The 26,404-nt window shown below is 42.5% G+C and overlaps 1 protein-coding gene across 1 annotated transcript; it reads right to left on the reverse strand.

The window, feature by feature from the left end:
- Nucleotides 1-1,233: 1,233 nt before the first annotated feature.
- On the reverse strand, nucleotides 1,234-12,572 carry LOC139417896 (monocarboxylate transporter 12-B-like). Its single transcript, XM_071166878.1, has 6 exons — nucleotides 12,454-12,572; nucleotides 10,105-10,208; nucleotides 3,446-3,589; nucleotides 2,279-3,293; nucleotides 1,779-2,038; nucleotides 1,234-1,607 (listed from the first exon to the last, which is right to left on the reverse strand). The coding sequence occupies exons 1-6, from the start codon at nucleotides 12,570-12,572 to the stop codon at nucleotides 1,399-1,401; spliced, it is 1,851 nt and encodes a 616-aa protein (XP_071022979.1). The 3' UTR covers nucleotides 1,234-1,398.
- Nucleotides 12,573-26,404: the final 13,832 nt, after the last annotated feature.

Here is a 26,404-nt window from a genome sequence, read left to right on the forward strand (position 1 = left end):
CATCTTAGTATATGTGAAACACAAGTCCATATTTCACAGTGTGGGTTTCTAACGCACTTTGTGAACAACACTACAAAGTGATGCGTCCAGTCACAGTAGAGCAATTCCACCAGAACGGAATTACGCTTTGACTCAGAGTTTTTGCATTAGAATGTATGCCAAAGAAAATCCACTGATTTTAAAGTTGAAAAATCTCCCTCAGTTTCCCCAAAACTGTTAAATATCTCTGACATGACACCTTGAGCTTGGGGAAAAAATATTTTGGTTATTGCAGTAAAGTGGATTTACATCTGGTAACGGAATTATGGTAATGGGATTACAGTATGAGTCCCTGATCTGTACAACACAGAAATGCTTAATTATGGATATGAGTGTCATTCTGTTCATGGTGATGTATCCTGAATAGGTACACAAAGGAATAATTATGCAATATCCTTATTTTGCATATTTGGGTATTATTCTACACACTGGCTATTATTCTAATGAGCTCCGCCCCCAAACAAGACAACATTTGGTTGGTCTGGACCAGACCAAATCTGAACCAATCACTGACATCTATGTTTCACAATTTTGGACATCACAGTACAGTAGAGTACAGTTCAATACATTACACTATAGTCTACTCTAGTGTCCTAGAGTATACTATAGTGTACTCTACGGTACTGAACTATACTTTTCCATACTGTACTGTGCTGTGCTATCCAAACTTGTGAAACATAGAGGTCTATGATTGGTTCAAATTTTGTGTTTTGATGCACAGTATTTCTAAGACCTTTTAAGACTTTTTCCATCTGACCAGAAATCAAAGCCGTTGCTGATTTTTAGGATGGAAAATGGTTGAAAATGTAAATATGCCTTAATAATAAATATAACTTTCTCAAAAATACACTCTTAGCTTTCATTTGACATGCTCCTATGCTTTTCTCCTGGTGGTGCTCATGGGTCCTTTCACATGGACATGCCCAGTACAAATAGCTTCTCTTCAGTGAATTTTTGTGAAATCTATTTAATGTTATACACAAATGTATATGTTATTATTGCATAACTTTGGTGTTATATTGCATGTTTAATGTAGTCATAATCTTCAAAATAATAAACAAACACTGGTACTAAGTGATGTGTTATTCTACAGAGCCACCAATTCTTAATCAACTTTTATTTAAAAAAAACAACAACAAATAGACTATCTTTTCCTGACTGGTAATCAACACAGAATATGTGATGGTGTTATAGGATTTTCACAAGTTCACGTTGACAGGAATAACTGCATTTTGTTGTTCCCGGAACTTTATTGTTTTGCTTCCATTAAGGAACAACACACTTTGGTATTACAGTAACATCCACTCACTCAATAAAAAATGCTTAGAAAAATGTCTCAACATGCAGGGACGGTCCCTGCTAGCTTTGGTTCATCATGTGCTGCCTTGTACGTTGGCCATTCTTCAAGGAGGCGAACGTTGAATCGGCATCGCTGGTGGAGAATGTTTGTGGTCCCCAGCATCGTTGGATCAGCATGACAGTAGCCAGAAAGAGTGAGCTGAGGATAAGAGAGAATCCACTGAGGAAGAATGCTGCAGTATAGTCACCAGTCCAGTCTACCAACCAGCCTGAAACCAAGAGAAAGCGTTAGGCTGGGAATTTCAACGGGAAGTTTCATACCAACAACAGAGTCCAGACAATGGAATCATGATATTCAGAATCAAGATGTTTCATTTGAAAATTGTGTATGTACATGCACTATGTGTGTTCGTTTTGAGTTGTTCTCTCCTCATCCTCACCTCCTATTGGTGGGCTAACCAGGTAGGGTATGGCATGTAAGAAGTTGACCACACCCAGGGCTGAGGATAGGTACGATGAGCCCACCAAGTCAGACGTCACCACTGGTATGAGGGCAGAGTAGGCACCATCAAAATAGCCATAGAGCATGGAGAAAGGCACCAGCAGGGTGAAGGAACGTAGCAGAGGAATCAGGAGGCAGGAGAGACCCTCCATACCCACAGCAAACATGAAGCTCACTTTCCGGTACTTCTTCACACACCTACAAGAGGGGAACGCAGACTTAGGTGGCAGTATGTTACAGCAGGAAGTATGTTACAACACTAGAGAATGTGGCCATGCAGTGTGTGACAGGCCCAAGACCATAGTTTTGAAAGCATCATGATAAATATTTTGACTATGGCTACAGTCTATTTGGGTGATGCTATAGAAAATGTGTGTGTGTGTGGGGGGGGGGGGGGGGGGGGGGGGGGGTGCAAACTATTCTGCATATGTGACATACTTCCTGTCAGTAAGCCAGCTGAACGTGATGTTTCCTACGATTCCGGTGACCCCCAGGATGGACATGAGGAAGGCAGCCTGCTGGTGCTCCACGCCCACACTGAGGGCATAAGGCACCAGGTAGGCAAAGGGCACACTGCAGCCGTACGCCAGGAACAGGAAGGACACGGACAGCAGCATGAAGTCAGGCATCAGCAGGAAGCTAAACTCCTCCATTGACTGAAGACAGAGGCACCCTCCCAGCTTAGGCCCTGTCAGAGGACCAGTTGGCCCAGGGGCAGCCAGGCCAGCCAGAACCTTGGCATCTACTAACTCCGCTAGTTTTGCATCAGCAACCTTTGTGTCTACAGGCTTAACATCAGCGAGCTGGCTACCGATGACAAGGTTCTCCATTAGTTTAATGTCCTTCAGCTTCCCGTTGGCTAGATTTTGATCCGCTAGCTTGATCTCTTCAAGCATTTTCTCTGTTAGTGCGCTATTCACATTCACAACCATGCCCTCTACTATTGTCATGTCTGCCAGCCTCGAGTCAGCTAGTTGTACATTCGCAAGGAGTGCCTCTGCTAGTTTCATTTCAGTGAGTTTAATTTCTGCAAGTTTATCAGTTTCAAGCTTAACATCTGTTACATTCACAACCTCTGTATTGGGGTCCAACAGCTTTAAGCCTGGAAGTGTTGTGTCCATTACCTTCCCTTCTGCTAGGTTGGCATCCACCGGTGGGATGGCATACCCATTCTCAAGCTCTGCTGTCTTGTGCCACCTCTGTCCTCTACCTTTAGGCACCAGGGGCCTCATAAGGGCCCCGCAGACACACAGGTTGGACACAAACCCTCCCAGAATCAGCAAGGCCCCCCTCCAGGAGTAATGTTCAATCAGGAGATGCACAGCAGGGGCCAGGATGAAGGTCCCAATCCCAGTCCCAGACATTGCCATCCCATAAGCCAGTGCTTTCCTCTCGTTGAAATAGGATCCAACCATGGCCACCGCTGGAGTGTAGCTGAGGGCAAATCCCAACCCTACGAGGAGAGAGTTGGGGATGGAGTCATGACAGCTACAGTTGCGTTCTGTCATTAGAGTCAACACAAGTATCCATAATGCAACAGCTCCCTCTTGTGCCAAAGTCCTAAAAACAATGTGATGACATCCACATTGAGAGACAGGGGCGTACCTGTAAGGACGCCCAGGGTGAGGTAGAGGTACTCCAGACTGGTGGCAAAGGAGCTGAGGATCAGGCCGGCAGAGGACAGGACGCCTCCCATGATCACAGTGGCTTGGGTGGACAGACGGTTCCCGATGAAGCTGCCAAGAGGAGCTGGAAAAAAACAATACATAGACAATCATCCTCACATCAAGAGGAAAATGTGACAGACTTATCGCTTGGATTGGATGTAGCTGAGACTCAATCCACTGTAATACACATCGAGTGTGTTATTGACATGAAAGTTCAGAGCAGGTCAGTAGTAAATGTTTGACTCAAAGATTAAGCCATGCAAGTCTAAGAACACACGGCCAGTACAGTGAAACTGTGAATTGCTCATTAAACAGCTGCTTGTAAAAGTCTAACAAACTCTGGCACAGATGTTATGTAAGTCCAGGCTAATGATAAATCGGGGCAAGGTTGAATTATTTGATGTAAATCCTTGAATATCAGTTTAAAAAAGTGCATCCGGATGGATACCACCCTGTTCAAACTAACCGAAGTGGCAAAACAAACAAACTAGCTTTCGACTGGATACTTTGATGTCCCTAGGGCAAGTCATACAGCTGAGAGAGGATTTTTATAATGAAGAATGTGTTTGTTTTAATTGACTGTGTTTTGTATCTTAATGTGTATTTAATGTGTATATTTATGTTTTCTATAATTGCCTATTGATGTGTTCATTTTTGTATTGTGCACAGCTAATTTTCAAAACAGACTTTAGTCTCAATATGAATAAAAACATTATTACCTTTCCCTATATACAGTGGGGCAAAAAAGTATTTAGTCAGCCACCAATTGTGCAAGTTCTCCCACTTAAAAAGATGAGAGTACACTTGAACTATGACAGACAAAATGACAAAATGAGACAAAATGAGAAAAAAAATCCAGAAAATCACATTGTAGGATTTTTAATGAATTTATTTGCAAATTATGGTGGAAAATAAGTATTTGGTCACCTACAAACAAGCAAGATTTCTGGCTCTCACAGACCTGTAACTTCTTCTTTAAGAGGCTCCTCTGTCCTCCACTCGTTACTTGTATTAATGGCACCTGTTTGAACTTGTTATCAGTATAAAAGACACCTGTCCACAACCTCACAGTCACACTCCAAACTCCACTATGGCCAAGAGCAAAGAGCTGTCAAAGGACACCAAAAACAAAATTGTAGACCTGCACCAGGCTGGGAAGACTGAATCTGCAATAGGTAAGCAGCTTGGTTTGAAGAAATCAACTGTGGGAGCAATTATTAGGAAATGGAAGACATACAAGATCACTGATAATCTCCCTCGATCTGGGGCTCCACGCAAGATCTCACCCCGTGGGGTCAAAATGATCACAAGAACGGTGAGCAAAAATCCCAGAACCACACGGGGGGACCTAGTGAATTACCTGCAGAGAGCTGGGACCAAAGTAACAAAGCCTACCATCAGTAACACTACGCCGCCAGGGACTCAAATCCTGCAGTGCCAGATGTGTCCCCCTGCTTAAGCCAGTACATGTCCAGGCAGATCTGAAGTTTGCTAGAGAGCATTTGGATGATCCAGAAGAAGATTGGGATAATGTCATATGGTCAGATGAAACCCAAATGCAACTTTTTGGTAAAAACTCAACTCGTCGTGTTTGGAGGACAAAGAATGCTGAGTTGCATCCAAAGAACACCATACCTACTGTGAAGAATGGGGTGGAAACATCATGCTTTGGGGATGTTTTTCTGCAAAGGGACCAGGACAACTGATCCGTGTAAAGGAAAGAATGAATGGGGCCATGTATCGTGAGATTTTGAGTGAAAACCTCAAAATTGAAGATTGAAGATGAAACGTGGCTGGGTCTTTCAGCATGACAATGATCCCAAACACACTGCCCGGGCAACGAAGGAGTGGCTTCGTAAGAAGCATTTCAAGGTCCTGGAGTGGCCTAGCCAGTCTCCAGATCTCAACCCCATAGAAAATCTTTGGAGGGAGTTGAAAGTCTGTGTTGCCCAGCAACAGCCCCAAAACATCACTGCTCTAGAAGAGATCTGCATGGAGGAATGGGCCAAAATACCAGCAACAGTGTGTGAAAACCTTGTGAAGACTTACAGAAAATGTTTGATCTCTGTCATTGCCAACAAAGGGTATATAATAAAGTATTGAGATAAACTTTTGTTATTGACCAAATACTTATTTTCCACCATAATTTGCAAATAAATTCATAAAAAATCCTACAATGTGATTTTCTGGATTCTTTTCTTCTCATTTTGTCTGTCATAGTTGAAGTGTACCTATGATGAAAATTACATGCCTCTCTCATCTTTTTAAGTGGGAGAACTTGCACAATTGGTGGCTGACTAAATACGTTTTTGCCCCACTGTATCTTATCAACAACAGCTGTTTCCAAGGGGCTGTGGAATCCCCATCAGTGGAGGCTCCTCAAAGGAGAAAGGGGAGGACCATCCTCCTCAGTGAATTAAAAAAAAAATACAAATAGTGAAACATTAAAAGTTATCCTTTTTAGATAAAACTTTATATTTTCATGTCACCAAATAATTGATTAAAACACACTGGTTTGCAATGGTCTACAGTAGCCTCAACCACACTCTGTAGGGTAACACTATGGTGCAGCCGGAAGAGCGCTAGCTTCTGTCCTCCTCTGGGTACATACAGTACATACAAAACCTAGGAGGCTCATGAGACTTACACAGTAATTATGACAACATCCGGAGGACGTCCTCCAACGTATCAGAGCTCTTGCAGCATGAACTGACATGTTGTCCACCCAATCAAAGGATCAGAGAAGGAATCTAGTACTGAAAGCATAAGCTACAGCTAGCTAGCACTGCAGTGCATACAATGTGGTGAGTAATTGACTCAAAGAGAAAGACAATAGTTGAACAAATGAAAAGACAGATATTTTGTTGTATTTTTTTAAATGTTCACTTAGCTAGCTGGTTTAGCTTACTCAAGCAGAGATGGATGCTATGTTAGCTAGCTGTCTATCCAACACTGGAACTCTTCCAAGTCAAGGTAAGAATTTATTCATTTATTGCCACCAGGGCCTGCCAGTGTAACTACTAAACTGCAATGCATGATTTTTTTACATTTTAGCAGACAATCTTATCCAGAGCAACTTACAGCAGTGAGGGCAGACATTTTCATACTTTTCTTTCCACACTGGTCCCCTGTGGGAATCAAACCCATAACCCTGGTGTTGCAAGAACCATGCTCTACCAATTGAGCCACACAGGATAATTGTAGTGGAGTTACTAACGCATTAGTTCTAGTAGCTATGTTGACTATGACAATGTAGGCTGTGTGTAGCGGTTAGAAGTCATGATATGGTTTGACTTGGGAAGGTTTTTTGCCTGGTCACTGACAGCTGATGTGTTGTGCACTGAAGTTCACAGGCGAAGGGAAAAGGTGAGAGGAGAGCGCATAGATAGTTGCGAGAAGGAATTATATATACACAACGAGCAAAGTGATCATGCTGTTTTTATGTGGCTGCTATGAAAATGAACTGTCTTTGAGTGTAATCAAGGGTGTATTCATTCCGCTGATTCTGTTGAAAAACGTTTCTTAAATGGAAACCAATGGAACGAAAAGGAGATAAACATACCTGAATTTGCCCAACAGAAACTCAGATTTGCAACTGTTGGACAATTGATTACACCCTAGATCAGATAGCTACTAGCAAGAGAGTGCAAGCCGGTGTTGAATGTGTCCGTGTCTATCACAGCACCGACTGCCACGTATCCCCATGATTCCAAAGTCACTCCTGGGGATTGCCCAGACTGCACTGCATGTGCCCAGACAGCCCTCACACAACTTTTACAATAGCTTAGGGGTACTAAAATTAGGTGAAGACTGCTGGTCAAATCGTTTCATGTAATCATCTGATCATCATGTCAATGTTCCAGATTATGTCATTTCTTTTTGCAAAGTTACAGCAGGTGTATCAAGATTGCCATGTAATGATTAGGAAAGGCAAAGGCTTGGGTAGACAATTCTCTTATCCTAATGCTTCATCTTCTAATCTTACTTATTAAGGGCACATGTTCTTTTGAGGTTATTGGGCATATACAGTGTATTTGGAAAGTATTCAAACCCCTTCCCTTTTTCCACATTTTGTTACATTACAGACTTATTCTAAAATGGATTAAACAAAGCATTTTCCTCATCAATCTACACACAATATCCCATACCCCATAATGACGAAGCAAAAACAGGTTTTTAGACATTTTTGCAAATTAAAAAAAACGAAATATCACATTTACAGAAGTATTCAGACCGTTTGCTATGAGACTCGAAATTGAGCTCAGGTGCATCCTATTTCCATTGATCATCCTTGAGATGTTTCTATAACTTGATTGGAGTCCACCTGTGGTCAATTTAATTGATTGGACATGATGTCTGCAGCATTGAAGGTCCCCAAGAACACAGTGGCCTCCATCATTCTTAAAATGGAAGAAGACTCTTCCTAAAGCTGGCCACCCGGCCAAAAGGAGCAGTTGGGTGAGAAGGGTCTTGGTCAAGGAGGTAACCAAGAACCTGATGGTCACTCTGGCAGAGCTTCAGAGTTCCTCTGTGGAGAAGGGAGAACCTTCCAGAAGGACAACCATCTCTGCAGCATTCCACCAATCAGGCCTTTGTGGCAGAGTGGCCAGACAGAAACCACTTCTCAGTAAAAAGCATGACAGCCCACTTGGAGTTTGTCAAAAGGCACCTAAAGGACTCGGACCATGAGAAACAAGATTCTCTGGTCTGATGAAACCAAGATTGAACTCTTTGGCCTTAATACCAAGCGCCACATCTGGAGGAAAGCTGGCACCATCCCTACGGTGAAGCATGGTGGTGGCAGCATCATGCTGTGGGGATGTTTTTCAGCTGCTGGGACTGGGACACTTGTCAGGATCAAGGGAAAGATAAGCGGGGCAAAGTACAGAGAGATCCTTGATGAAAACCTGTTCCAGAGCGCTCAGGAACTCAGACTAGGGCAATGGTTCACCTTCCACCAGGACAACGACCCTAAGCACACAGCCAAGACAATGCAGGAGTGGCTTCGGGACAAGTCTCTGAATGTCCTTGAGTGGCCCAGCCAGAGCCCAGAATTGAACCTGATCAAACATCTCTGGAGAGACCTGAAAATAGCTGTGGAGTGACGCTCCCCATCCAACCTGACAGAGTTTGAGAGGATCTGCAGAGATGAATGGGAGAAACTCCCCAAATACAGGTGTGGCAAGCATGTAGCGTCAAAAGAAGACTTGAGGCAGTAATCGCTGCCAACAGTGCTTCAAGAAAGTACTGAGTAAAGTGTCTGAATACTTATGTAAATGTGATGTTTACATTTTTATTTTTAATACATTTGCAAAATTGTTTTAAAAAAAACTGTTTTTGCTTGGTCATTGTGGAGTATTTTGTGTAGATTGATGAGGGAGGAAACTATTTCATAAATTTTAGAATAAGGCTGTAACGTAACAAAATGTAGAAATAGTCAAGGGGTCTAAATACTTTCCGAATACACTGTATGCTGTTTACTAATCTGAATTAGTGTGTGGTTTAGTGCTTGTGAATCGGTTTGTTTTCCTTTTCACCCTTAAAGCACGATGTCTTATATATGTCACAATGTCTTATGTCACAATGTATTTAAACACCTGGTAAATTGTCTGTATATGAACAATAAATTAAAAGAAACCACTATTTTTAAGAACTCAGGCCAATTCTGATATTTCACAAATAGTTTTTTTGGCCAATCAGATCAGCTGAAAAATATCTGACGTGTAAAGATCTGATGTAATTGGTCAAAGGATTAATTAGTGGGAAAAAAAATATCAGAATTGGGCTGAAAGAGATCCTAATAAATACTTTTGGCACTACCTGGTGGCCGATATTTGTAATTACACATGAAAATGGCTGATTTCACCAGCCTGTAAAAACGGTAATCTGCTCCTCCCAAAGTCTAGTATTTGTCAAAATGTGCATGTCTGAGATTCAATGCATGCAAAATGCTCATAATATGTCCAAAGACGCCTGAGTACATTTTCAAAGAATGATATTAATTTTTGGCGAAGTGCCGTCACTTGAAATGTTCATGTGACATATAAGAGACTCCGGTGATGCAAACCACACATTTTATAATACATTGTCAATTACGTTGGAAAGAAAACTATCATTTTTGTCTTCAGAAATTAGTTATTTGGGGTCTCCTTGGGCAGTCCTAATCACAGCATAATGTTCATGCAAGGAGAACTGGGTCCGGGTTTCTGTGTTTCACATCAGATTTATCAAGATTTGCCATTTCCTGATTAGGAAAGGCGTATGTTCGGGTAGACAAATTTCTTATCATAATGCGCTACCTCCCAATCAGAATTATTAGGGGCATATATTGCTTTTTAATTGATTGTGAGTATAAAGTTCACTACTAGTACACTTAATCTGTGATTTTATGCTTGTGAATCTGTTTCTGCACCTTTTATAGCTAACAAAATCTATGGAGGTAGAATTTCCTCAGGCCCCAGAGATAATTATAAATAGCTTGAGAATGAATCAAACCCAGATAATAAATACATAAATACAGTTTCATTGAATAAAAAGGGACATTCAAGGTGTTCAAATTGCTGGTAAGGAAATCATCTAGTCATGGCTGACTCTCACCAAAGAGGAAGGTGGTGCAGTCGACTAGCGAGTGGATCCAGGCCGTGCCAGAGTAGTCCCGACCAAAGTGCATCTGGAACTCCACAAAGAAGATTGACACACATCTAGAAATAGAAAGGAGAAAGAACAGTGTGAGTTTCAACACTGGCAAACTGTTCTTCAGGGTATATTAGGAAGGTATAGGACTGGACTGGTTTATTTGACATGGACATAGTATATACACTGAGTGTAAAAAACATGAGGAACTCCTTCCTAATATTGAGACCCTTTTGCCCTTTGAGACCCTTTTGCCCTCAGAACAGCCTCAATTGGTCAGGGTACAAGGTGTCAAAATCGTTCCACAGGGATGTTGACGCCATTGCTTCCCACAGTTGTGTCAAGTTGGTTGGGTGTCCTTTGGGTGGTAGACCATTCTTGATACACATGGGAAACTGTTGAGCGGGAAAATCCCAGCAGTGTTGCCGTTCTTGACACATTCAAACCGGTGCACCTGGCACCTACAACCATACCCAATTCAAAGGTACTTAGATGTTTTGTCTTGCCCATTCACCCTAAACACGTGTATGTGACAAACACAATTTGATTTGTCTCAAGGCTTAACAATTATTATTTAACCTGTCTCCTCCCCTTCAGCTACACTGATTGAAGTGGATTTAACAAGTCACATCAATAAACGATCATAGCTTTCACCTTAATTCACCAAGTCAGTCTGTCATAGAAATAGCAGGTGTTCTTAATGTTTTGTATCCTCAGTGTATGCCACAATAATGAGCTTTGTCGATACAATTTAGAGATTAAGACCAGTGACTGAATTTAAGTGCACTGACATGAATCCCTAAAGAAAAACTCGATTAAATCAAAACACTAAATACGGGATGAGTTGAGGAATGGATTTGATTAATATAGTTGAGGAATAGATTTGATTAATATAGTTCAGGAATAGATTTTATTAATATAGTTGAGTAATTGAGAGTTGAGGAATAGAGTTGGGGAATAGAGTTGAGGAATAGAGTTGGGGAATAGAGTTGGGTAATAGAGTTGAGGAATAGAGTTGAGAAATAGAGTTGGGGAATAGAGTTGAGGAATTGTTTGAGTTACAGTCGTTTCCATTCAGCAGCACGGTACCCAATAACCAATAACCTAAGCTGACTGTAGTTTGTTCATGCTGAGCGTTTAAAAATTATGTAAGGTTTTTTTTACACGGCGAAGGCTTATGGCATGTGACCAAAGCACATGTGGAGAGTGGAATTTTAATTCTCTCTCTTAAGCTACCTAGAGAAGGAGGAACAGTCTAATGCAAAGGAGCACAGCATTCACCAACCTACCAAGTACCAGAGGAATCAAACTTAAACCAGAGCATCTTACTAGCCAGTCTGATTTCTTAAAAAGTGTGTGACACGAAATACATACATAAAGTCCTTGTAACTTCTTCACTTACATGAAAAGTGGCATTTGTATGCATAAACAATTTTTTCTCTCACTAGGGACTCAACAATACCTAACAGGAACACACAATAGGTACCAAACCTGCGTTGACTATGTGTCCCGGTGTCTGATTTAAAAGCTTTTAACCTGAGCTGACAAACGGCTAAAGCAATCGCTGGCTCATCACAACCTTTCTGGTTCCCAAAACAGAGTTAGATCACACTGCCCATACAGAAACATGATGCCACCTGACATGCATGGAACAGACAAAGGGATAACACAACATTAACATGATGTCTGATTTCATTTCAGTTTATATTGCATACAACGACAACCGCTCGTTGTAATATCCCAAAGCTATCTTCACACAAAATAATCCTCACCATGGGAGCCTAGCAGCTGTCTGAACAAAACACATACCTTGCAAATACTCTGCAGAGAGACAATAAGGGCAAAACACATCGAGAGACTCTACGATGTCACAAACATGTCAAATGAGGAGTTATGAAAGGTTCAGTTCAATCTCCTTGTGTCACCCAATTCCCCAAATACCACCCGGTTACTCATCCCTGCACCTTCGAGGCTGCTGCCCTCCTGTGTACATAGACGTGGAATCACTGGTCACTTTAATAATGTTTGCAGACTGTTTTACTCTTTTCATTTGTTTATATTATATTCTACTGTATTAATATTATATATTTCTTATTTTACTTGTAGATTTGTGTGTATTGTTGTGAATTGTTAGATATTACTGCACTGTTGGAGCTAGGAACACAAACATTTCACTACACCCGCAATAACATCTGCTAAATATCTGTATGTGACCAATAACATCTGTAAATATCTGAATGTGACCAATAACATTTGATTTGAGGACTATAGTCCCTCTGACACACACACACACACACAGCTCCAAAGGCTCACCTAGTGACGGCACGGGTGCAGATGGTGACTAGGAAGCAGCCGGCCACAACCATCCATCCCCAGCCTCCATCAGGAGGGGCTACCGGTGCCCCTCTGGGACTTTTTCCCTCTGGTGTCATTCCTTCTGTGCCACCGCCGTGCTGCTGGTCTCTTTTGCTACCTTCCCCTCTGGTCCTGGGGCTGGCTCCTGTGCTGTTCTGTGTTACGGTAATATGCGTCCTCCAAGAAGATCACCAAACCCAGCCACACTCCGCACAACTCCAGGGCTTGTCTCTGTTGACCCCTACTCTTATTCTCTGCCACACCAGGCGTGGGAGCAGCTGTCTATGGTAAGGCAGTGTAGAACACAAGAGGACATTTACAGTGTTTTAAAAAAAACTGTCTGACATCACATCCTAGTAGTTACTTACTATTACAATACAGTTGGTGTTTCTATGGTGAAACTTTGCTGCCAGATGTAAAAAAAATGGATACATGTTTGATAAACAATTTTGTATAGGAATGATATGACCCATTTCAACCACAAACATGAACATTAACTATATCACATACAGCCTCAAAACAAGGCCAAGGCATTTGGAATGAATCACTTTAAGGTCTCGGTCTCTAATTCAATTGACCATTAACATCTTCATGTTCTTGCAACAGCTTCATCGGTATCTTTAGTGGACAGATGAACAAATACTGTCCAAACAAAAGGCTACCCCAATGGACCACTAGAGATCACAGTAGGGCGAAGAAAAGACGTGTTGTTGATGCGGAACCTTGCACGGAGACGCAGCGTACAAAACCAAACAAAGGCCAGGATTCTCCTTTCTCCAGTGCTGCGCTCTGGTGTGACACTGAGAGAGGGACTATCATATGCTCCAACACATTGTAGCTGAAAACAACACAACTCCCCGTTATTTGAAGGAGGGGAAAAAACGTGTCTATGTCACGTTTCCCTCCTCCCTAGCTGTAGCACGCTGTTCAGACTACGAGGGTGGGTCAAACAGGGACCCACTAGACCAGCCACTCTGGCCCTGCCACTTAGGAACATCCCGAACAACACCCATATGTGGTGAGAATTGTATGGTCATGTTTACATTCACATTGATAAGGATGATGAGAAGTAGGAGTCATATAAGCTACAAATGGGGACCAAACTAATCAGGTCAAGTTCAAGACCATTCCGGGGATGTGGTCAGATAGCTGGCTAGATAACTGCGGAGAGGACATGTTGAATGTCTCATTATGACCACCTGAGTGGTCAATGAGTGGTCAATCCTCATGTGCTCTTTAAATTTAAATTCCTACATTTGCATAGCATTTACATTCTTAAAGAGAGAGGGGGAGAGATAGGGGGGGTGGGATCCATTCATTGTGTGTGTGTGTGTGTGTGTACTTGTATTCCTACATTATCAGGACCCCATATGTCCTAACACTTCACCTGAATTTCCTGAAAGGGTAGGAAAACAATAACTTGTTCAAATCGTCCTGAATTTGTTCAAATGCTATTTGAAGCATAAGGGTTGGAGTTTTGGAGGTTAGGGTTTTGGATGTTAGGTTTGGGGTTTTGGGAGTTAGGGTTTGGGGGGGGGGGGGGGGGGTTAGGGTTTTGGGGGTTAAAGTTAATGATAGCGGGAAAATAGGATTTTTAATGGTCAAACATTTTTGACACTGAAACACGTGTCTTATCTTACTAGCGGCTGACTGGTGAATTTATTGAGTAGGTTTTACTTCTGGGTAATTCCACGGTAACAGAATGACACCGAGACTCCACTTATTCACTTTATAATGTATGCCAAACAAAAAACATTGATTTCAAAGTTAAAAAAAACCATTACTACTTCGAACAATTTCCACTGAAAATTTGACAAAAACAGATGAACTCGAAGAACAGTGCAGAGGTTAAGTGTGGTAACAGAAAGACGGTGAAAACTGCCGTGGTTCTTTATGTGACCACATTTTAAGATTCAAAGACGTCTGCAGAAATAATGGGGTGTCAGCTATGATATGACACCTTGAATTAGAAAAAAGATATGTTGGTTATAGAACTACAGTAAGTGAAGTGGATAATTATTCTACACACTGTCTATTATTCTAATGAGCTCCACCACCAAACAAGACCAAAAGCCTTTGCTTATTCAAATTGTTCTACTATGGAAAATGGTTGAAAAAATTTGATATGCTTTAAGAGTGTCAATATTTTTGAGAAATGATGAACTTCACATGTAAGTGCATTGGGCTTTTTAAATAGAAATGTCCTTACTATGACTTTGATATGTGGTTGTCTTGCTTAGCTACCTTAAGATGAATGCAACTGTAAGTCGCTCTGGGTAAGAGTGTCTGCTAAATGTAATGTGAGTGTAGATAGAGAAAGAGAAGAGAGAGAGTGTGAAGAGTCCAGTAAACAGTGGACTATTACCATCCAAGGGAGCCCCTTTGTTTGCTGGTGGTTTCTCCATGTGACTCAGTAGTCACCATGCAGTTTGCTGGCACCACACTGCCACTTTTCAAGCCACTCAACCTATGGGGGATGGCTTCCTGACTGACCAGATCAAACCAGTTTAACTCTTTTTGGTAGCACAACATTTCTCTCCACTGGCACTAATAACAATCCCACCCCCATGGATTCTGGCATGCCCGAAACATGGAGGTGGGACAGTTATACCATTGTTTTTGGGGATTTCAATAATATTTGTTCATTAGTAATATGAATATTCTGTAGATGCAAGTAATGTTGCTTATCTCAGAGACAAGCAAATCACAAGACCTACTGTAAATAGCGTTTCTTAGTATAATTGTTTTTCTTAACGTCTTTGGGCTGCATCAGATAATAGTTCAGCACCATCCCTCTGGAATCGCTTCTCACCTGGGGCTATGTGATTCACACAGCCTCTTTCAAGGGAAGGGACATACAGACGCGTCATAAACCACTACAACAAAGGAGACTGGATGTTCTTCCTATGAAAAGCTGCCAATTTAAATATTGAATACATGTTCTAAAAGCTATATTGGAAATGTTATTACTTACCGAAAACAATTTAGCAAAAAAACAAAAGTAGCCTAAATTCAGAACATATTGCCATCTAAGAAACCCTTCAGACAAACACACCGTCAACTCGGTTTGCACGTTTACACATCCCAAAATGTTTTACATTTATTGAACAGGGTCCATAAAACCATCCGCGTTGCATTAAAATAACCATTGACCTTTCCATATTAAATAAGGATGACGGGGAATAGGCTATAACACATAAAAAACAATTGCAGTTACGAGTTGTATGTGCGAAGTAGTTCTGCAAGTCACAATGTATACTTTACAACTATGACCTAACTAAATTAGACAGCCAAACAATACTTACATCAACACCCACGATTAACGGTATCGTCGCTTGCCTCTTCCGCGCATTACGCTGAATATGCTCACGAGTGAGGTATCCTATTATTTTCCACGTTTTTATAGTGCCTTTTGTGCCCGGCGGTCCCCATCATTCTGCGACTTAGAGTTCAAGGAACTCCGGAAAACCAAGTGATTTGCATACGCAGCATCAAGGGGGAGTGACCGAACCCTTCTCCTGACTACAAGCTTCCCACCCACCCTGGAATTAAGCCATTATGCACATAAACTGTGTACACCCTCCACTTCTGCTCCCAGAAACACATGCTCGCATGTGAAACTCTTCTTTTCTACTTGTTGACTAAGGGGAATTATCCCTCACCCTCCCACCATATATATTTTAGTGTTTATCTTTAGTGTCCACAACACTGAGTTATTTTATAAATTCATTTTCATGCTTTATATCCTCGAAATTACCATTCCTCTCAAAAAGGACAGGCATAGGTGTCTCACTTTCAATGAAGATTCTCCATTGATCTGTATACGTGAAACAACCCCATAGTCTACAACTTTCAGCCTGTTGAACCAATGATGAACATGTATCATCGTTGTACCACGCACAAGTGGCCTAGATGATGCGTATTTCTGTCTGTAATAAAGCCATTTTGTGGGGGAAAACAAACTAAAAACTAATTCTGATTGGCTGGGCCTGGCTCCCCAGTGGGTGGGCGTGGCTCCCCAGTGGGTGGGCCTGGCTGCACCCCTGCCCAGTCATGTGAAATCCATAGATTAGGGCCTAATGAATTCATTTCAATTTACTGATTTCCTTATGTGAACTGTAACATAGTAAAATCTTTGAAATTGTTGCATATTGAATTTATATTTTCGTTCAGTGCATTCGGAAAGTACTCAGACCCCTTGACTTTTTCCACATTTTCTTATGTTACAGCCTTAATTTAAAATGTATTAAATAGCTTTCTTTTCCTCATCAATCTACACACAATACCACATGACAAAGAAAAAAACGTTTTTTAGAACATTTTGCAAATATATTCAAAATAAAAAACTTTAATATCACATTTACATAAGTATTCAAACCCTTTACTCAGTACTTTGTTGAAGCACCTTTGGCAGCGATTAAATCAAATGAAATCAAATGTATTTATATAGCCCTTCGTACATCAGCTGATATCTCAAAGTGCTGTACAGAAACCCAGCCTAAAACCCCAAACAGCAAGCAATGCAGGTGTAGAAGCACGGTGGCTAGTAAAAACTCCCTAGAAAGGCCAAAACCTAGGAAGAAACCTAGAGAGGAACCAGGCTATGTGGGGTGGCCAGTCCTCTTCTGGCTGTGCCGGGTGGAGATTATAACAGAACATGGCCAAGATGTTCAAATGTTCATAAATGACCAGCATGGTCCAATAATAATAAGGCATTACAGTCTCTATTCTTTTTTTTAATATGTTGCTACAAGCTTGGCACACCTGTGTTTGGGGAGTTCCAATTCTTCCCATTCTTCTCTGCAGATCCTCTCAAGCTCTGTCAGGTTGGATGGGGAGCAACGCTGCACAGCTATTTTTAGGTCTCTCCAGAGATGTTAGATCGGGTTCAAGTCCGGGTTTTGACTGGGCCACTCAGGGACATTCAGAGACGTGTCCCGAAGTCACTCTTGCATTGTCTTGGCTGTGTGCACAGGGTTGTTGTCCTGTTGGAAGGTGAATCTTTGCCCCAGTCTGAGGTCCTGAGCACTCTGGGGCAGGTTTCATCAACTGTGGGATGTTATATAGCCAGGTGTGTGCCTTTCCAAATCATGTCCAATCAATTGACTTTGCCATAGGCGGACTCCAATCAAGTTGTAGAAACATCTCAAGGATGACCATTGGAAACAGGATGCACCTGAGCTCAATTGCATTATAACAAATCATACATTTTAGAATAAGGCTGTAACGTAACAAAATGTGGGAAAAAATCAAGGGGTCTGAATACTTTCTGAATCCACTGTATACCAGTCATCGGATCCTAAATGTTATCTGTGCATGGCCTTGGAACACTCAGTTCCACAAAGTAACAGAGCAACAATAAGACTAAAGTTGTAACCAACGACAAGAGCAAAATGTCAATGACAGCATTCAAATATTCTCTGTACTTGCAATGTCACTACTGGCCTACTTGGCTTTCTTGGGAATTGGTAGTCCATTGGGTGATGTATACTTTACATATTTGTTGAACCTTGAAGGGCTATTCAAACTCAACTGCCAAAATTGTACAAAAAATTCAAAATCTCCTAAATAATTTGTTACATTACATTTACATTTTAGTTCTTTAGCAGACGCTCTTATGTTTATTTTTTATCCTGAAAAACTCCCTAGTCCTTGCCGATGACAAGCATACCCATAGCATGATGCAGCCACCACATACTGAAAATATCAGGAGTGGTACTCAGTGATGTGATGTGTTGGATTTTCCGTAAATATTCAGGAAAAAAAGTGTATTATAATATTTTGGAATATTTGTATTCCTTGTTTTCACTTTGTCATTTAGGTTTGTATTTTGGAGTAATTACAATGTTATTTATCCATCCTCAGTTTTATCATAAAGCAGCCATTCAACTCTGTAAATGTTTTAAAATCACCATTGTCCTCATGGTGAAATCCCTGAGCAGTTTCCTTCCTCTCCGGCAACTGAGTTAGGAAGTACGCCTGTATCTTTGTAGTTACTAGTTTTATTAATACACCTTCCAAAACATAATTAATAACTTCACCATGCTGAAAGGGATATATTCAGCATCTTTTTATTTTTTTTACACTTCAACTTATCGGTGCCTTTCTTTGCCAGGCATTGAAAAATCTCCCTTGTCTTTGTGCTTGAATCTGTGCTTGAAATTCACTGCCTGATTCAAATCAAATCAAATTTATTTATATAGCCCTTCGTACATCAGCTGATATCTCAAAGTGCTGTACAGAAACCCAGCCTAAAACCCCAAACAGCAAGCAATGCAGGTGTAGAAGCACGGTGGCTAGGAAAAACTCCCTGATTGAGGAACGTTACAGAATATTGTTTGTGAGGGGTACAAAGATGGGTTAGTCATTATAAAATCATGTTAACCAGTATTGTTGAACACGGAATGAGTCCATGCAATTTATTATGTGATTTGTTAAGTATATTTTTTTACTCCATTACTTATTTAGGCTTGCCATAACAAAGGGGTTGAATACTTATTGACTCAAGACATTTCAGCTTTACATGTTTTATTAATTTAAAAAATGTTCCACAAACAAAATTCCACTTTGACATTATGGGGTATTATGTGTAGATCAGTGTCACATCTCAATTTAATCCATTTTAAATTCAGGTTATAACACAACAAAATGTGGAAAAGTAAAGGGGTGTGAATACTTTGTAAAGGCACTGTATCTCAGCCATAGTAATGTTTCATCAATAAAGTAGCCATCAGCAAAGTCAGTGCAAGTAAGGGGGGAGGTAAAGTCAAGTGTGAGTGTTGTTTTTTTTTGGGGGGGGGGGGGGCTGCCTGCTGTGGGATTATTTAAAATACTCTTTGAAGAGATAGGGTTTTAGATTCGTTTGGAATATGGGCAAGGACTCTGCTCTCCTAGCTTCAGGGGGAAGCAAGTTTCACCATTGGGGAGCCAGGACAGCGAAAAGGTCTGACTGGGCGGAGCCTAGAGATCAGCGGTGGCAAAACAGAATACTTGGTGGGTTTTTTTTTCACCTCTATTTAACCAGGTAGGCTAGTTGAGAACAAGTTCTCATTTACAAATGCGACCTGGCCAAGATAAAGCAAAGCAATTTGACACATACAACAACACAGAGTTACACATGGAATAAACAAAACATAGTCAATAATACAGTCCAATAAAATAAAAATAAAATTATATAAACAGTGAGTGCAACACTGGAATGGTAGATGTGCAGAAGATGAATGTGCAAGTAGAGATACTGGGGTGCAAAGGAGCAAGATACATAAATAAATACAGTATGGGGATGAGGTAGGTAGATAGATGGGCTGTTTACAGATGGGCTATGTACAGGTGCAGTGATCTGTGAGCTGCTCTGACAGCTGGCGCTTAAAGCTAGTGAGGGAGATATGAGTCTCCAGTTTCAGAGATTTTTGCAGTTCGTTCCAGTCATTGGCAGCAGAGAACTGGAAGGAAAGATGACCAAAGGAGGAATTGGCTTTGGGGGTGACCAGTGAGATATACCTGCTGGAACGTGTGCTACGAGTGGGTGCTGCTATGGTGACCAGTGAGCTGAGATAAGGCGGGGCTTTACCTAGCAGAGACTTGTAGATAACCTGTAGCCTGTGGGTTTGGCGACGAGTATGAAGCGAGGGCCAGCCAACGAGAGCGTACAGGTCGCAATGGTGGGTAGTGTATGGGGCTTTGGTGACAAAACGGATAGCACTGTGATAGACTGCATCCAGTTTGTTGAGTAGAGTGTTGGAGGCTATTTTATAGATGACATCACCGAAGTCGAAGATCGGTAGGATGGCCAGTTTTACGAGGGTATGTTTTGCAGCATGAGTGAAGGATGCTTTGTTGCGATATAGGAAGCCGATTCTAGATTTAATTTTGGATTGGAGATGCTTAATGTGAGTCTGAAAGGAGAGTTTACAGTCTAACCAGACACCTAGGTATTTGTAGTTGTCCACATATTCTTAGTCAGCGCCGTCCAGAGTAATGATGCTGGACGGGCGAGCAGGTGCATGCATTTAGTTTTACTTGCATTTAAGAGCAGTTGGAGGCCACGGAAGGAGAGTTGTATGGCATTGAAGCTCGTCTGGAGGTTAGTTAACACAGTGTCCAAAGAAGGGCCAGAAGTATACAGAATGGTGTTGTCTGCGTAGAGGTGTATCAGAGAATCACCAGCAGCAAGAGCAACATCATTGATATATACAGAGAAGAGAGTCGGCCCGAGGATTGAACCCTGTGGCACCCCCATAGAGACTGCCAGAGGTCTGGACAACAGGCCCTCCGATTTGCCATACTGAACTCTGTCTGAGAAGTAGTTGGTAAACCAGGCGAGGCAATCATTTGAGAAACCAAGACTGTCGAGTCTGCCAATAAGAATGTGGTGATTGACAGAGTCGAAAGCCTTGGCAAGGTCGATGAATACAGCTGCACAGTAATGTCTCTTAACGATGGCGGTTATGATGTCGTTTAGAACCTTGAGCGTGGCTGAGGTGCACCCATGACCAGCTCTGAAACCAGATTGCATAGCGGAGAAGGTACGGTGGGATTCGAAATGGTTGGTAATCTGTTTGTTAACTTGGCTTTCGAAGACCTTAGAAAGACAGGGTAGGATAGATATAGGCCTGTAGCAGTTTGTGTCTAGAGTGTCACCCCCTTTGAAGAGGGGGATGACCACGGCAGCTTTCCAATCTTTGGGAATCTCAGACGATACGAAAGAGAGGTTGAACAGGCTAGTAATAGGGGTTGAACAATTTCGGCAGATCATTTTAGAAAGAGAGGGTCCAGATTGTCTAGCCCGGCTGATTTGTAGGGGTCCAGATTTTGCAGCTCTTTCAGAACATCAGCTCTCTGGATTTGGGTGAAGGAGAAAGGGTGGGGGCTTTGGCGGATTGCTGTGGAGGGTGCCGGGCAGTTGACTGGGGTAGGGGTAGCCAGGTGGAAAGCATGGCCAGCCGTAGAGAAATGCTTATTGAAATTCTCAATTATAGTGGATTTATCGGTGGTGACAGTGTTTCCTATTCTCAGAGCAGTGGGCAGCTGGGAGGAAGTGCTTTTATTCTCCATGGACTTTACAGTGGCCCAGAACTTTTTTGAGTTAGTACTACAGGATGCAAATTTCTGTTTGAAAAAGCTAGCCTTAGCTTTCCTAACTGCCTGTGTATATTTGTTCCTAACTTCGCTGAAAAATTCTGATACTAATGCAGAACGCCACAGGATGTTTTTGTGCTGGTCAAGGGCAGACAGGTCTGGAGTGAACCAAGGACTATATATGTTCCTAGTTCTACAGTTTTTGAATGGGGCATGCTTATTTAAGATGGTGAGGAAGGCACTTTTAAAGAATAGCCAGGCATCATCTACTGACGGGATGAGGTCAATATCATTCCAGGATACCCCGGCCAGGTCGATTAGAAAGACCTGCTCGCAGAAGTGTTTTAGGGAGCGTTTGACAGTGATGAGGGGTGGTCGTTTGGTCGCAGACCATTATGGATGCAGACAATGAGGCAGTGATCGCTGAGATCTTGATTGAAAACAGCAGAGGTGTATTTGGAGGGCGAGTTAGTTAGGATGACATCTATGAGGGTGCCCGTGTTCACGGATTTGGAGTTGTACCTGGTAGGTTCATCGATAATTTGTGTGAGATTGAGGGCATCAAGCTTGGATTGTAGGATGGCCGGGGTGTTAAGCATGTCCCAGTTTAGGTCACCTAGTAGCACGAGCTCAGAAGATAGATGGGGGGCAATCAATTCACATCTGGTATCGAGGGAACAGCTGGGGGCAGAGGGAGGTCTATAGCAAGTGGCATCAGTGAGAGACTTGTTTCTGGAAAGGTGCATTTTTAGAAGTAGGAGCTCAAATTGTTTGGGTACAGACTTGGATAGTAATACAGAACTCTGCGGGCTATCTTTTCAGTAGAACACCGCCCCCTTTGGCAGTTCTATCTTGGTGGAAAATGTTATAGTTAGCAATGGAGATTTCAGGGTTTTTGGTGGTTTTCCTAAGCCAGGATTCAGACACGGCTAAGACATACGTGTTGGCAGAGTGTGCTAAACCAGTGAGTAAAACAAACTTAGGGAGTAGGCTTCTAATGTTAACATGCATGAAACCAAGGCTTTTACAGTTACAGAAGTCAACAAATGAGAGCACCTGGGGAGTGGGAGTGGAGCTAGGCACTGCAGGACCTGGATTAACCTCTACATCACCAGAGGAACAGAGAAGAAGTAGGATAAGGGTACGGCTAAATGCTATACAAACTGGCCGTCTAGCACGTCCGGAACAGAGAGTAAAAGGAGCAGGTTTCTGGGACGATAGCATAGATTCAAGGCATAGTGCACAGACAAAGGTAAGGTAGGATGTGAGTACATTGGAGGTAAACCTAGGCATTGAGTAATGATGAAAGAGATATAGTCTCTAGAGACGTTTAAACCAGGTGATGTCATCGCATATGTAGGAGGTGGAACAACATGGTTGGTTAAGGCATATTGAGCAGGGCTAGAGGCTCTACAGTGAAATAAGGCAGTAATCATTAACCAGGACAGTAATGGACGAGGCATATTGTTATTAGAGAGAGGCATGCGTAGCCAAGTGAACATATGGGTCCAGTGAGTGGTTGGGCTGACTGGGGACACGGCGATTCAGACAGTTAGCAGGCCGATGCTAACATGCTAACAGTTAGTAGGCGGGGCTAAACAAGCTAGCAGTTAGCAGACCGGATTAGCAAGCAAGCAGTTTGTAGGGGCTAGCAGTTAGCAGACCGAGGCAGGGAAGCTAGCAGTTAGCAGAACGGGGAAGGCAAGCTAGCAGTTAGCAGACCGGGGCTAGCAAGTTAGCCTATGGGGACGTTGCGATGGGGGTATGTCTCTTTTTTCCTCTTCGTGCGGTGACGTTGATAGACCAGTCGTGGAATTAGTAGGGTTCCAAGTAGCTCTAGGTAGCTAGCAGGCCTAGAAGGTTAGCAGAACGGGCCTTTAGCGGACATCGCGCCTGAGTGGCCTGTTGGAATCATCGGGCAGATTATGTCGGTATTCCAGTCGTAGAGGATCGGCGGGGCTCTTTGCCCGTACCGGCAGTAGGCCCAGGCTAGTTGGTGCTAGCTCTGGGACAGAAACGTTAGCCAGGAGTAGTCAACCCGGGTTGCGGTTAGCTAGCTGTGATGATCCAGATGAAAAGGTTTGTGGTAGGATTTCGGGGATATGGAGAGAAAAATAGGTCCGGTATGCTCTGGTTTGAAACGCGTTGTATGAACTGGCGAGAGCTTTCCGAGCTAAAGGTTAGCTGATGACCTCTAGCAGTGGTTAGCTGACTGATAGCTGGTAGCTAGTTAGCTAGCTAGCTTCAGTTGAGGTATTCCAGTTCGGAGGTAAATAGAATACTAGGTAATAGAAAAAAACAAAAAACAGATCCACACCACATTGGGTGAGGTGGGTTGCAGGAGAGTATTTTGAAGTTGAGGTTTAGGAAAAATATTAAAAAGAACGCAAAGAAAAATATATATACACATGGGACGAGACCAGACAAAGACAAAGACATCTGACTGCTACGTCATCTTGGATCAGGCATAGTGTACAGACAAAGTTTAGGGTGAAGGGTTTGAGTACAGGGTGTAGGGTTTGAGCATAGCCTGAAGGTAGGGAGTGGCAGTCCCACTTGCTGCTCCGTAGACGAGTACCATGGTCTTGTAGTGGATGCAAACTTTTACTGGAAACCAGTGCAGTGTGTGGAGAAGGGGGGTGACATGGGAGAACTTGGGAAGGTTGAATAACAGGCGGGCTGCGGCGTTCTGGATAAGGCGGTTTGATGCCACCAGCGAGGAGCCCAGTCAACAGCGAGTTGCAGTAGTCCAGACGGGAGATGACAAGTGCCTGGATTCTATGGTATATGGAAACAAACCCCTTATGTAATATCTAATGAAATCTCAGTACTCCCCTAAGCACACTCTAAAAACACAAGGATGCCCCCAGTACTGCTACCATATATGATATGCCTATTTATATAGTTTTGTACTTCACTATTGTTGGTAGCCCTTTACACTCGAACCTGTATACGGGTTGAAAATGGCAGATTTGGACACTGGGAAGCTGTCACCATCCCTCCCGCTAATTTGCCAACTTTTGCTGTTTTTGTTGTCTGAGTTAGGGAATTGCTGTAAATTACGGGGACTCTGTAACGGCTTTCGTTGGTGGTAGGAAGAGTGGAGCAAAGCGCAGCGTGGAAAGTGTTCATGATTCTTTTATTCAAAAAACACTCAAACAAAAGTGAAAAAGAGCGCACACAGTTCTGTCAGGCAGAAACACTAAATAGAAAACAAGATCCCACAAAATCCAAAAGGAAAATGACAACTTATATGTGATCCCCAATCAGAGAAAACGATAGACAGCTGCCTCTGATTGGGAACCACACACAGCCAAAAACAAAGAAATTGAAAACATAGACTTTCCCACCCGAGTCACACCCTGACCTAACCAAACATAGAGAATAAAAAGGATCTCTAAGGTCAGGGCGTGACAGACTCAATGTATTTTGTATTTTCAATGTATTTTGAAAGATGAGATGTTGAGGATTATAATAAATACCGCTGTGATGTCATAGAAAGCAAGGCAAACACCCATAAATCCAAATGTGCATTTCATATTCCATATCATAAAAGTCATGTCATATACAGTGTCAACATTTATGATCACTATGTTTGGTGTACAGTTACAATATGACATGGCGTTATACCCTAGCTTATCCTGAACAGAATAAGCCTATGTTGGTTGATTTGTGAAGAAAATTTGAAGCAGACCACAAATCTGAATGCACTCATGACTCCTTTCTATGCGCACCAAAATTACGATCTGTTTCTCTGAATTGCAATGTGAAAGCCTGACACTGTAAGATCGTATTTTATAACTTAGCTAGTCATGTTGGCAATAGAACAACCTTTCAAATGATGCTCACCTGACCCAGGTTGTTATTTATAATGGCCCTTTTTTGATAGCATAAACAGTAAACAGTAATTGTGTAAAGGCGGGGATGCAGGGTTGTGATCCAATGAAAACTACTGTGCTCTCTCTAGTTCCTCAACCGCACATCTAGGATAGCTAACAAAAAATGCATCTTATCGTTGAAGACTTCTTTGAGTCATAAAAGTGCATTGAAATTGGTAAGACCAGGGGTGGGGTGTGTGTCTTTTTGTCAATAACAGCTGGTGCGCGATGTCTAATATTAAAGAAGTCTCGAGGTATTGGTCGCCTGAGGTAGAGAACCTTATGATAAGCTGTCGACAACACTATCTACCAAGAGAGTTCTCATGTAACGGCATTCAGAGGTGGAAGATGGAGAGGACCAAAGTGTTCGTGGTTAGTGTTCATCTTTTTAATGTAAAACTGAACACTTCAAAAATACAAAACAACAAAGTGACAACCGAAACAGTTGTATCTGGTGCAGACACACAAAGACTGAAAATAACCACCCACAAAACACAAAGGAAAACAGGCTACCTAAATATGGTTCTCAATCAGATTGGCAGCTGCCTCTGATTGAGAACCATACCAGGCCAAACACAGAAATAGAAAATCATAGAAAAACGGACATAGACAACCCCCCCAACTCACGCCCTGACCATGCTAAAACAAAAGAACTAAGGTCAGAACGTGACAGTACCCCCCCCCCCCCCCAAAGGTGCGGACTCCGGCCGCAAAACCTAAACCTACAGTGGCGGCTCCGGCGCGGGACGTGGACCCCACTTCACCACAGTTTTTGTCCGCCTCCTCAACCGCCCCCGTGGCCTCTTACGAGCGGCGACCCTCGCCGCCGACCTCCGACCGGGGACCCTAGCCATGGGTCCCGAATGGACGGGAGATTCCGGCAGCGCCGGAGTGAAGGACGACTCCAGCAGCGCCGGACAGGCGGGAGACTCCGGCTGCTCCGGAGTGAAGGG

Source organism: Oncorhynchus clarkii, chromosome 1 (genome assembly GCF_045791955.1).
Source record: "Oncorhynchus clarkii lewisi isolate Uvic-CL-2024 chromosome 1, UVic_Ocla_1.0, whole genome shotgun sequence".
Lineage (NCBI taxonomy): Eukaryota > Metazoa > Chordata > Actinopteri > Salmoniformes > Salmonidae > Oncorhynchus > Oncorhynchus clarkii.